General features: G+C 35.2%; 1 protein-coding gene across 6 annotated transcripts in view; it reads right to left on the bottom strand.

Moving 5' to 3' along the window:
- LOC101567587 (sodium channel protein type 3 subunit alpha) overlaps positions 1–10,688 on the bottom strand; it is an 88,378-nt gene extending 77,690 nt beyond the window's left edge. For all 6 annotated transcript variants that reach the window (XM_023713635.1, XM_004629861.1, XM_004629860.1 and 3 more), the window contains exons 1-3: positions 10,425–10,688; positions 3,670–3,788; positions 2,007–2,096 (exon numbers count right to left, since the gene is read on the bottom strand). In XM_023713635.1, coding sequence (XP_023569403.1) covers positions 2,007–2,096; positions 3,670–3,788; positions 10,425–10,688 — 473 coding nt within the window. The remainder of the gene's footprint in view (positions 1–2,006; positions 2,097–3,669; positions 3,789–10,424) is intronic.
- Between the last annotated feature and the right edge of the window lie 3,567 nt (positions 10,689–14,255).

Genomic DNA, 14,255 nt, shown 5'->3' with positions numbered 1-14,255 from the left:
TAAAATCATAAATTGGCTGTTTTAACATAAGAAATGGCCTTTTCATAATAATGACTTTGAACAAGAATTTTTTAAAAATATCCTTTAAAAAAGGTCTTTAGCTAACATGTTCCATCACTAACAATGGCTTATCAGGGTGCCATCAACTCTCACAAAAACCTATAGGGCTGGGGAGATAGCTCAGTAGAATAAGCTCTTCCCTGGTGAGTACAAGGGCCTGAGTTCAATCCCCACTTCTGAGGAAAAAAAACAACTATAAAATGCATAGAAATAAAAAGTGACAGTGTCTGCTATATCTAAACTCAATTGGAAATTACTTTAAAAATACAAGAGGAAACTTGAGCATCCTGACACACACCTGTCATCCCAGCACTTGGGAAGTTGAGGTAAGAGGATCTTTAGTTAAAGTGCTGTTTAAGCAAATTAACTAGATCCTGACCCAGAATTCAAAAGAGCTGAGGATATAGGTCAGTGATACAGTGCCCTTGGTTTAAAACCACAGGATATAGATATAGATATAGATATAGATATAGATATAGATATAGATATATAGATTTTTTTTTCAGTTAACCAACATACTTTTTTTTCCAGTTAATCAATCACATACCTGGTCATTGTACTGAATTATATAGGAATATTCTGAATGACTTAAACACTTTCTGTTTCACTGAAAAATACATTTCTTTCATACAAATAACCTTGTATGTGATTGGCAAAAGAATATTGTATGATGCAGAAATTGTGTTAGTTCATGTACAGTTTCCCCAGAATATAATGCTTTGAAACAAGGAAGATTTTATTATTATACTTAATTTAATTTAGCAAAATTTTAATGTAGGAAGTCAATAGAAATGTCTTCTTTTAGTGTAAAGGCAGGGTTGAAATCCTCAAGTACCTCTGTGCATAGAGCCTTCTCCTTATGTTAAAACATATAATCAAATATTTTCTTTTTGTGATATCAAATGCCCCTCAGTTCCTATATCAAGGGAAAAAGGATGAGGGAGACTAATTTTTAAAGCATTTAGGACACAATGGCTGTGTTAGTTTTAGGTACACATATTAGTAGAATAACATGTAAATTTATTTAAATTTTTTTTAAAAATTACGTATTTGGTACAGGGTCTCACTACACAGCTTGGACTTGTAGTGATCCTCCTGTTTTCAGCCTCCCCAGAGCTGGGATTATAGGCATGTGCCAACACGCCCAATCTTGTTGGCTAGCTCAGCTCATCCAGGGGCAGGACTGGCGTGGTGTGTGAAGCCGGGATTGAATACCAGTCCCTGTGCTTGCCTAAGCAGGTGCTTAGTCTGAACTAAGTATCTTTTCATTGAGGTCATTATTGCTTTTATCGAGTATTCTAGTAACAAAGTTTCACAAGTGTGGAGCGAAGCTCCCTAAACATGTCCTGCATCATGTCCTGTTATTTTGGGAGCATAAATTTTCAGAAGATATTTTATTTCTTGTACAGAACACACACTCTGCTGGGTTTTAGCACACGTCGTACTCTAAATAACCTACACATTGAAATTTTTACCTAGCTTAGACAACTAAAAAAATCATTTTTATAATCAAAAAATGATACAATAATACAGAACTAAACACATATCTGGTTAGCTATAATATAACAGTGATAGCAATATATTAAAATAAAATAATTTACTCCATCAGAACTTGTGCTTATTGTATTACAAGTTCTAGAATGCTCAAGTATGACTGAGTATTCACTTTCAAACCAAATGATGGGTTTCTTTAAGCAGTAAGCATATACTACTTCATAACTTCTCTTAAACAGATACTGTCATGAATTTTTTGGAAACATTCTTACCTCATAGGAAAAAAACCTCCTAGAATTTCCCTTATAATCTTTAATATTATGGAAATAAGTTTCCTTAGATAGAAGTTTTAGCTTGACTTTGAAAAGTGGAAACTATAAGGAGACATAATTACAAAGAGAGTGCTAGAGAGCTGGAGTTTGCTTTCTTATTGTAAAAGTATTTCTACTTACTCGACATTCTTCGTCCAATCTGGAGGGTTACTCAAGGTCATAAATACACAGTTGGTCAATATAGTGCACATGATAAGCATGCTGAATAAAGTAGATTACAGTTAAGGAATATACATTAGATTGTTGTAATGTTTAAAGTTACCCAATATAAAAAAAAACAATTAATCAGCTTGGGATAACTGTGAAATTAATCTTACTCATTTGAATTAAAAAAATGATTTTTAAAAGAGACTTCAAGGCCCATCATATGATTGGGTTTACTTTTTCACATCATTTATTTATAAAACTGAATTTAACAAAGATGTATATGAAGCAAGTGGGAATCATTTTGCATCCCATTTCACGTAGTGAAGTTGCACTTGTGGGACACTTACCATTCTTTCAGTTTCCAATATGACATAAGCCATAAGCTGCACTTCAGGTATAATTCTCCACCAACTAATGAATGCAATATAGAAAGCTGAGATCTAAAGCAGTCCATTCAAGGGTCACATTGGCTGGGACATAAAGAGGTGCTCAAGTAACCTTCTAGTGATGTAGCTCATTTCTCTATAGTTTGCAACATGGGAAAGGGAGGGTGCAGCTCTGTGCTGATAAGGTAATATTATTTTCCAGTTTTTTTGTTTCTACTTAATAATGTAGAGGGACCTACTGTGGCATCTACTTAACTTTGTGTCTAGTCTACATCTTCCCAAACCAGGTGAGCACTATTCTACAGCTGTCCTGAGAATTAGAAGTCATTTCTCTTGGCATAAAAATACAGATTTCAGTGTATGAAAGTTTAGAATTATTTTGAGGAAAATATTTTTAAACGTAAATATGTTCCAGTATCGAGTGATGAGAATATTGAAACACACTTCAAAAGGATATCCTGGCCATTTGCCGTTTGTATGCAAATTGGATTTTTTTTTTTGTTTATACATGGGCCTATTTTGAATTTGTCTATATAAAGTAGACATTCTTGAACACTGTTAAAATCATCTTGCTGTTTGATTATTACTTAACATTTTTTTGAAGTTAACATGTATTCTTCCCCTTCACATATATGTTTAGACTGATATAAATTTGTGTGTGTGTATGTGTGTGTGTGTGTGTGTGTGTGTGTGTTGGGGTTCAGGGTTTTAAGCATGCAAAACAGCTGCTCTTCCACTGAGATGAGCATTATCCCACAAATAATTTTAACTTTAACAAGATTTTGCTGTATTTTCAACAAGGTGTGGAGGCACATAAACTAGTCATTTAGTAAATATTTGAGAAGAAAAGAAGGAAGGATAGACTTAGGGGCTAAATGCATGGAGACAACTAAGGCAAAATGTGAATACTTAGCAGCACAGGTAAGAGCACTAGCTCCAATATATTGCTTCTTTACAAATACTTATACGTGACTTAATTGAGGCTAATGACGGCATGAAGGAAATTCGCTCCTGCTCTGCTGTACGATGTGCTTCATTAACACAGTCCTTCTCATGGTTTTACTCTTCCACAATCAATAATAATGCTATAACAATCTTGCTACTACATAAATAGCAGAAAACTAATAGGACTATCAGACTAATAATGTTACCACTCATCTCAAAAAAACACACAAATATCTAAAAGAATGACATTCCCTTTAAAAATCACATTTTAAATAGCACTCAGACAGTTCACATAAAAAGGATATGAGTGTACTAAAATCTTAATAGCAATTTTCCTAACAGGGTTTAGTGGAGTTAAAATATACAAGGCAGAGGTGGCACTGAATCGGAAAATTGCCTTCCCTTTATTCAATACTATAAAAGTCTGAAAAAGAAAGTATGGGGAGAAATACTGAGTTAGATATGTATTTGAAGAGTTATTTGAAGAGTTTAATACATCAAGATCCTTTTTGAACTTTATTTGTTCAGATTTGTTTCTTTAAACCAGTTATTACAGCACAAACATATTATACGGATACTATAAATGTTAGATATTTCTCCCCCTAAAGTAACAAACACGTACAAGTAAAAATTTAATTTACTATTATCTAATCTGTCTCCAAGACTCTAACTTGCTGATATAAACTGATATCCTACACAAAGTTTTTTTTACCAAATTATACTGCAGCTTTACAGATTTCAATTCTATTTAAAGCTTACCATCTGTCTTCAGCTTTGGTAACTTCAGCTTTGGTATTCAGTACACATTGCTGTTAAAATAACCTTTTACAAATATTTTAATTATATCAAATATTTTAGCTCCAAAGTTTGTAGTGTCTTGGTATTGTTGCTAAAGAAACTCTCATGACTTAAACTATTCAAGTAGGTTGAAGGACTTGGTTTCATGGATACTATAGATCCGGTGAGCAGGGACCAGCTTCCCAGCTAATACTGAGAAAGGACATCTGCTCTGAAAATCAGCCGGAAATATACCACTTCAAGGAATCTTGTGTGGCTAAATTTCCATCATCCAAAACCTACCATGACCAATTTGGCACTTAAGCTACGCTTTCTAGGGATTACCTACCACATCCCTCTAGAATTGTCTTTTATTTTTTTCCCACCCAAGTCATCTCTGCTCTGCCCAATCCTCTTGTCAGTCTCAGTGCCAAATGTCAGACTCTCCATCTGACCCCGAAAACATGTCACACATCCTTAGAGAAACGTGATGGCACCAGAAAATCATCATATGAAAACTCCTTGCCATTTCAGGAAGATGTCACCAGAACAGACTTGACAATAAAGTTCTGCTTACAATGACCCATTATTTATCAAAGGTTCTTACCACACCTTGTATACCAGAATGTTCTGGAGAGATTTTTAAATTGCTAATTTCAGTCCCACCTCAGACAATAAATTAAAATTTTTGGAAGTTGATATAGCTTTGTGTATTTTAAAAACTTTCCTCAGGTGATACTATTGTACTTTCAAAAATTTCCTCAGGTGGCTCTATGATGAACTCAGGGTTTAACCTGCTTTCTGGAGGTGTTCTCAGCTGTCAAAATGATCTCCTGTTTTATATATTTATGCTGTCTTCTCATCACTTCTTTACCAGTAACCTTTGATGTATTCATTTGCGTTCATTTACATATTGCTTTAATGAGCCACGTGATTCATTTCCATATAGTGTTCATTCCAAGCAAGATTACATTAGATGTTACAAACCACTGGCCACAACGAGCCTGTAATCTACTTCTCCACTTGCCCACAGTATCTAATAGGATGGGTTGCAAAAACTTGTTTTAATTAAATATTGGTTTGCCATTAAGATGCTGTTCACCTTTACAGTGTCTATTCAATATATTGATTTATTCAATAACATATTTTTACCCGTCAGCCAAGGGTGGCATCCCACACATCATGTTCACTGACAACATGCTCTGTTTGAAGAGGTAGGCAGAAATATTTATATTGTGAGTATAAAGGTCAGGGAGAACAAATATTCTGCTTATTACCCTTTTGTCTTTAAAATCACAGAGCCAGCCATTACTTAACTAATCATATTCAATAAACTGCACTTTCTAAGTTAGAGGAAGAGGCTAATTAAACCACCTTTTACTAAGAGGAGGATTGTCTACAAGGGACACTAGACAGTGGGAAGATTGCCCTGGAAGTATAGAAACATTAAAAGATTGTCTTCATTCACGGGATTAGATCATTTCATATTATGGTCGAACAATCAGGGTGCATTTACACATTCAGTAGCAGTAGTAATATACAAAAGTTCATTATAATTTAAGGTACATTAACTTAGGCTTTTTTTGGAAGCAATTTCTCTTAAAAATAAGTTCTGCAATATTAGGACATAATTTTATTTTGAAATATCACCAAAGCCACCATGACTGGAAAGGAGCGGTCCCTTCCAACACGGGCCCTCCTGCTTCCTCCTGCAGGATTAGCCTGCACAGAACTAGTAGAATCAAGGTGCTCACGCTGATTGCCTTCATTAAGTTTGCGGTTCTGAAATGGTGAAGGCCTAAAGGATAAATTGTCAGTTTATTTTTAGAGGATAATGTCTCACACAAGACAATCCTGTTATGAGAAATGAAGAATAAAATACTCATGTTTTGTACAGTGAAAGAATTACAAGAAAGATATTAGAAATTTGAGGTTCCGATATTATTAATGATGTACTTTAACCAAAAATTTCTTGAGAATATGATAGATAATTAGGTGGCAGACAAATAGTGTTAATTCCAAAGTCAGATTTCTAAGCAATGATGTGTCTTTAAAAATTAAGACATGCTGCTACTACCATTATTAATACTATCACTGAAAATATGTTGCATCAGATTTTTTTTTCCGTCTGGAATGAAATTTGCTTCTTTTCCCCAGGCAAATGCACATCTTCTGAGTTTGCTAATATTTTTGCCACTTTGAAGTAAGAATAAGTTTTACATATCAATGTGGATGAGCATGTTAGTCACAGACATAAGAAATGATACCGCTGAATTTTGAATCCTTTTGTGAGATTAATAAATGCTACGCATAATTACAGATACTAGTTAAGAACTCTGTTTCTGGAGCTGAACCTGAGCAATTCAGCTCCTGGAACCACCACTTCTGGAGTGAGGTCCTGCTAATTTCATCAACCTTTCTCTTCTCCCATCTGTAAACTGAGGCTAACAATAGTCATTGCCTCACTGGCTCACTGAATATTAAATGCGCTGAAGCACTCCACTGGTGTCAAACACAGTACATGTGCAGCAAGTGTTAGCTATTATTATCACGCGCACTATTTTTAAACTATTACTCTGGTCCATCATCATTATTTTGAAGTCATTTTCCTGGTCAATAAATCATTAAGATGTATTTTTATGTTACTCATCTAGTTAAATTAGCTACTAAAATAAATCACCACTTTAATGTGCAAAGGTCACATTATTAAGCTGTACAGTGTCTGTCTGTCTGTCTGTCTGTCTGTCTGTCTGTCTGTCTGTCTATCTAGAGTTTCACTAAGTAGCTCAGGTTGCTTAAAACTAGCTCTGTCACTCAGGATGGCTTTGAACTTGCAATCCTTCTGCCTTCCAGTCCAGGGATGTTAGGTATGGACCACCATACTGAACTAAGCTCTATAGTCTTAAGATACCTTTTACTGGTGTCATTTCATATCATTAACATAGATTTATGCTATGTTTTTAAATTTTAGAATTTCTTGCATTAGCTTCCTCCAAAACTCCTAAAAATCACGGACTATACAAGTAGAACCTCAATAGTCATCATATAAATACTTTATGAATTAAAATACTGCTGCTAGTTAACAGCCTCTCAAGATGGTTCACACAACTGTGACTAAATCACTGTCCAAGTCTTGTCCATTCCTGGAGACCATAAAAATAGCTTATGCCAGCAGCACACAGTGAAAGACTCACATTACCCAAACTTATAAGCATGACCCATAAAATCAGATGCCAATCTATGCACAATAGGAAAAATTTTCATATGTTGTGGATTAAATAATTTCAACGGCATACCTAGCATATTCTTTCCATTTAGTAGATCTACAGATAAACAAATTATAAGCAGAATTTTTCTTGCTGTACATACAGTCCAAAGCAGTTGGCTTAATTAAATACAATAAACAGTTGTCATGATAGGCAGTATGCAGTAGTCCCTTTACAATGGAGTGGCCATGTCACTGAGAGGAAAATGTTTCAATCTTACTATTTAAGGTATGTCCCTCTTGCATTATGTTTATCTTTATTATCCTCCTTTTCTTTCCAAAATCATACCAAGTGGCTCAATTCCTTTTATTTAGGTAGCAAATGCTTTTAATTATGTCAGAGTAAATCATATCCCTCTATTTTGAAGACATTTACAAACATAGATATTGTGGACCAATACTGTCAGAGAAGAATGCATTTCTAGTTCCTTAGCTTATGTCTCATCATGATTACCAGCTATAAGAATATAGTAGCTAAATTTCAAAACTATTAATTCTGTAGTATACGAGTGAAATAAATTTTATTTATAAGTACATGAATATATGCAGATTTAATGCAAATTTTGTGAAACTAGTTTAAAAGGAATAAAAGCAACATGCATAACTGTTCAATTTGTTTTTATGAGTTTTAGTACCTAAAGTATTTTAAATATCACTACTCAGAGTGTGGCCTACATTCTCCCTACATAATGGGGATCATCTAATGTTCATTGCAAGAAATTAAAGATCTCTTGGGTTGCATGGGTCATGGTGGGCCAAGTCTATATTCCCAGTAACTTAGAAGGCTGAGGCAAAAGGATAGCAAGTCAGAAATTGTCCTGAGAATTTAGTGAGACCCTGTCACAAAATAAAATTTTGAAGGGACCTACAGACATAGTACAATGGTAGAGCACTCGTGAGTCCCATCCTCAATACTGCAAAAAGAAGAAAAGAAAGTTGGCCCTACCCCAGGCCAGTGCAATAGGAATTGACACTTTTATAGCAAGTTCAGGCGATGTGTACAAGCAAGTTTGAGGGATATTCCTTTAAAACACTAGAACTGGTCCATTGGATGTGATTAGTGTCATTTCCTCTGGCCAGCACCTATAATTTCAAAGTGTGCATTCTTTGAATGAATTTTCTTCAAATATTGCCTTTTTAAACAGTTTGTTTTGACTACTTAAAATGTTCATATCTTCTTTAATCCAAAGCCATCAACTCATAGTGACATTAATTTATCTTTAGTTTTATATTGAATTGTTTTTAATACTGAAGAATAAAAATATAAACTGTAATAAAATGCCAAAATAGTTAATTAGAAAGCATAGCATCTTCACCCACCTTGTTTAACCATAGAAATTTGTTAATTCTGACAGGACAATGTGGTTATCTTAACATTAGGAAAACACAGTTATAAGGGCTGGCCAAATAGCTCAGTGCACTAAAGTGCCTGCTCGGACAGATGCAGAGGCCAGGGTTCGCTCGCTGGTGTGCAGTGCTGGCCCCACCCCTGGGGCATGCTGAGACTGTGATTGAGACTGGGCGTGGTGGAGCGCGCCTGTAATCCCAGCTTTTGGGAGCCTGAGCACAGGTGGATCACTTCGAGTCTAATATATGTAGTAAGACCCTGTAGACCCTTACTAAGATTAAAAAAAAAAAAAGGAAAATACAGTTATCACTGTTGCTTTGAATGAAGTATAGATGGAGGACAACTGAAAGTTGTTTTTTTTTTCCTAGTTCATTTGTTTTAAAGCATTCTAATCTTGACATGTTTTCTTCCCTCAGAGAAATGTTTTAACCACATATAGTTGTTCCAAAAAGCTCTTAATTATATTCTAGGTTAGTGGACAGAAAACAAAATGTAATTCTGGTTGTATATGCTTTCACATGTACTATCTGTCTACAGTAAGGTGCTAAGTTGGAGGTTACTATTGGTCTCTATAATGCACAAGAAAGCCCATGCCAAGTAAAAAATATAAAATCAAGAAGCACAGCATCTGCTCATAATGTTGTTGCATATAATTTGAACTTTTATATAACTATTAGTTGGTTTTCTGTCATGTTCTAAGTAGCAGGTAATTAGCTTTATCTATGTCAATATGTCAATTTCAAATTTTGTTATATCAATTTGTGTGAAATAGAAATTATTAATTTATTCATATTTCTTCACTATAACAAATTATTCAGGTCTTATAAATGTTTCTGTTTATTATACTTTATATAAAACTAAGTGACAGTAAAGAGTATTATAAAATACTTCACAGGGAATATTTATGGATATATGTATATATTTATATATCTATAATACATACATATCAAGTGACGCCTCTGTTATCAAACTCAATTTGTTCTAGATTCATGTTCAAACACTGAAAAGTTTGAAAATTGAACATATTTTTCTCATAAGAAATAATGAGGGGCTGGGGAGATAGCTCAGTAGAATAAGTGCTTGCCTGGCTAGTGCAGGGTCCTGAGTTCAATCCCTGGTATTGAAAAAAAAAAAAAAGACACCTTGAATAACAGGTTCTGAGGCCCTCAAATTACATTTATAAATGTATTTTTTTCAGAATTTTAACACATTTTGTAATGATTTCTTTCTTTAACTCTGTTGTGGTTGTTTTCTTCTTAACTCTACCATTGGTATCATTAACTTCCTTTGGAGCCATGGTTACAATATTTTACACAAATAAGGCACCAAAAAAGCACCGTGGTGAATGTTTTCATGTACTACCACAAGCACTGATGTTGCCTAGAAGAGATCAGGGCTTAGACTGAAGTGCTGCCACTTTGTGACATGTGGCTCACTCTTGGCCCTTATAGGATTTTTCAAGTTAGACTTTCTGTTCAACTATCCAGCAAAGAACACAAAGGAGATATTTTTTCTTTCAAGTTTTGCTGCTGAAATAATGGAGAGTTCAAACTTGGAGCTGTTCAACAACTGAAGTATCACTATATTTCACTGTCATAATATATCAGAAAAGCATATTAAAGTTAGTTGTTTAATTGAAGGCTTATTGGTAGTGTAACACCAATACTCACTTTCTTGTTGATATAGTAGGGGTCCAGGTCTTCCAGGGGCTCCGACACCATCTCTGGAGGAATGTCTCCATAAATAAATGGAAGGTTCTTTCCAGCTTCCAAGTCACTGTTGGGCTTTGGTTTGTTCTCATCATCATTGTCTTGTTCTTTTTTGGGCTTCTTGGCTTTCTCTTCTGCAGCACGTTTTTCGATAGCAGCAAGAGATTCTCTAGTAAAAAGGCGGAAGCTTTCAGGTCCTGGGGGTACCAGCAGTGCCTGTGCCATCTTTTCATCCTGCACATTTAATTACGTTTAGCTTCTTGCATAAGAATTATCTACAGTAAGTGAAAAATGCGTAAAAGTGAGGAAGGCAAGTGACAGAAGGAGAATAGGAAAGTCCAACAGGATGCCGTGTAATTGTCTGTAGTCATTTTTCAAGCTATGAATGTGAAGTCACACTTTCACGGCTTTTAGTTCAGAGACATTATCATTTAATGTAATTTTCAATAATTCTTTATAATATACCAAGGCTCTATTCTGTGTTATATTGTTTGATTTAGCCATTTTACAATGTGTTTATATATTGAAATGTTGCATTATATACAATAAATATATAGAATATCATTAGTCAATTAAAAATAAGCATCAGTCAATTAATAAAGCAATACTCTGCTCTGAAACCTTTGACACAAGATATGTTTTAGTATACTTTTGGTAGAAGAGTAATCAGAGAAGACCCTGAATACACACAAAGAACTCACAAATGATAGTAAAAGCATCAAAAAATGTAAGGAATCAGCCAAGTAAAAACTGGACCGAGAAGAAAGTATTACTGGCATCAAGAGGCTGTGAAGAATATGGAAGGGACAGACCCAACTGCTGGAGGATCTGGCTGGCTCCAAAGAACTAATGAAAAAGTCAGCTTACACTGAGGAGTTGTTGAGGATTGAGGAAACCATGGAAATGCCTTGAGTCTTTACAACTAGAGTGGGTGGACACTCCCATAAGCACAAGGTAACCTAGGACAAGACTTGGGAGTGTGCAGGTAAAAGGACTCTCAGTTGTGAGGAAGGCAACACAAAAGTCAAGGCCTACCACCTAAACCTCCACAATGTCAGAAGGTGATGACAAAGACATCAAAGCCTTTAAGGAGTCTTCAGGGCAGACACTGGACCCAGCCTTTTGTGTTACAAGCAGTAGGAGGGACCAAAGAGAATCTAAGGCAAAGCCTCAAGGGAAAGACCATACTGACAAACAGATAAATGATGTTCATAGCCCAAACAGCACTCTACAACAAATATCTGACAGTATAGAACCTCTGAAAACTTATGGAAGGGTTCTCATGGTCCCTAAAGAAAAACCCACAGATGATTTGGTGAACAGCAAAGACCCAGCAGCATCATGAAAGGTAAGTAATATGTTCCTTGGTTGAAAAAAAAAGTAGTGCTAAAACTACTTTTATCAGTAAAATTAAGTAATGGGCCATTCATTATTCCCCTCTTTCTTTTCCTAACTTAACTAACTCCTAAAATAATGAACTGCTCTTAAAAGTGAAATTATTGGATACATTCTTGACTCAAAAGATCGCAGGCTAGAACAGGGAATTCTGCCTAACTAAATGTTTTGGTTGTCAATATCACTTACTGTAGCACCAGAAAGGGTCTTAATATCAGCAAAAACAAGGAAGGCACTACCTCCAGAAAAATGTATCCATCATTGGCTAGGATTTCTTCACTCCTATTAAGCCAAATCTTTCCCTTCTTTTCATCTTGGAACCTTTTAAGGTAACTTCTGAGGCAATGAAGAATACGTTTACTTCCTCTTCCAGTTTGCTGTCCTTCAACTATTCCATGATAGTTTTAATATTCTTCATGAATCTGCCCTTTGAAGTAGTAACAGAATGAATGGTGTGATTAGACTCCCTCGCTCTAAACCCTGATTCTGCCGCTTCTGAGATGAGTGACTTTGGAAAATATAATCCCACATTATTACAGTCTTTATGAAATGAGAATCACAGGAAAATTGACCTCTCAGGATTATGAAGAATAAATGAGTTAATTGATGTTGTGTCTAGGACAGTTCTGAAATTAATAAGGACTACATTAGTGTCAACTACCATAATCAAATTATCTTCAGTTCTGTCAGCCATGATCCTTCTGTTTCGGTTTCAAGTATCTCATAATTCAAACCATTCTCCTTGAAGCAAAATCTTGATGTGCTGGAACTGATCTTGAAGCTTCAGGGAGGCAGTGAAAGGTATAAAATATCGGGGCACAGTTATGCAAAGCTGTCACCTATTGGGGAAGGAAAAGAGTGAAAGTGGGCAGGTGGAGGGTCCCTACTCAGTTTCCTAGGTAAGGAAAAATTTCCATCTGTAAGAAATTTGACAGACTGTCAAAACTACAGGAAACCAGATACATAAATGTTAAAACACAAGAATTAGTTACTGTATTTACCATTGTGCCAAAAACACATTTAAAAATTCAAGATAGAAAATAGAAATAATAAGAACAACAAATATGATGAGTATATCGCTTACTCTGCGAAAGCATCTATAACTATGGCATCAAAGGGACATATTTCCTGTCCCCAACTACTGCTCCTTCACACACCTAATTTATTCTAGTCTCCATAGTAGTTTTTCCTTAAGCAGTCTCCTAGTTCTCAGAAGTTTACTGCATAGGCATTGTTCTTACAGATGAGAAACTCTGGATTGTTCAATAATATGAGAAAAAATATAGGTTATAATGTATTTCTTGAATTCATACCTGAATTTCTAGTTTTCTGATGTTTTCCAATGACAAAATGTTTTTAATATTTGTTGTGTCTTCAAATTAGTATTTACAGCATTGTCATATAATAGTATCAGGCCTGTCAAACAACTACACTATTTTTCCTACACATTTTTTTTTAAGGACTTCTTTTTTTTTGCTTTTAAAAAAAAATCTTTTTCTTTATTAAGTAACACATGAATTAGAAGTCTTGAGAGCAATTCCATTTTACTCAAAAACTAATTATTTATTTTTTGCTTTCTAAATTCATGGCAGGCAGCTTAAAATTGAACTAATGTCCACGTCATTTCATGTCAATTTTGCTGCCATATGGACAGTATGACTCTAGGTTATGGAGTCTGGAGCACAGAATGAGCTGGAGCATTTTCTGCAAGCCTCAAATACCCAGAGACGGGTGAGGCACCTGTCTCCCATCTCCTGTCATGAACTGAACTGCTGGGCTCTTCCCAAGGCTAAATGCGGAAGCACCAGCACAAAAAGCATGACTTAGGAAGGTGCCCTGAAACATGGTTACTCTGTAGGGGTGAAGAGAGGTACTTTTGCATTTGAGTATTTTTGTTTTTACATTACTTTGGCTTCTTTGTTAACTAAAAATGAAACGAAAAACATGCTGAAGTCAGGATGGGAAATCTGGGTTAATATAGAATCTGCCACCAAGAGCTTTCCTGAGTCATTTAACCTTGCACAACCTCAGCTTCTTCGGTCCACTTCATCATGCAGCCAATAAGACTTTGTCCTAGAGACTTCCGGCTCTTAAGTTTTCCAGATAAAATTAAATTTGAAGTATCAAACATGGAAATCTCTCAGTCACATTCCAAGGTTATTGTGACGTCTTTAAAATGATGTGGATATATGGAGTCATAAGACTGTAAACATTTATTTTCAAAGAAATAAACAAGCTCCTTCTTATTCATTTATGGATCAGAGTAAAGAATTTTTTCTTGACAAAAAGGAAGGAAAAAGTCTCTGAAATGCTCATATTGTGTCTCTAATTCCTGAGAAGACAGGTCAATTTCAGACTCTTGGGTTTTTCTTTATCGGGGCAATTAGAGCTTGTTCA

The sequence above is a fragment of the Octodon degus genome, unplaced genomic scaffold, assembly GCF_000260255.1.
Source record: "Octodon degus isolate 3935 unplaced genomic scaffold, OctDeg1.0 scaffold00032, whole genome shotgun sequence".
Taxonomy (NCBI): domain Eukaryota; kingdom Metazoa; phylum Chordata; class Mammalia; order Rodentia; family Octodontidae; genus Octodon; species Octodon degus.
The sequence above is the reverse complement of the archived record's forward strand: the minus strand, read 5'-3'. Positions and strand labels throughout refer to the sequence as shown.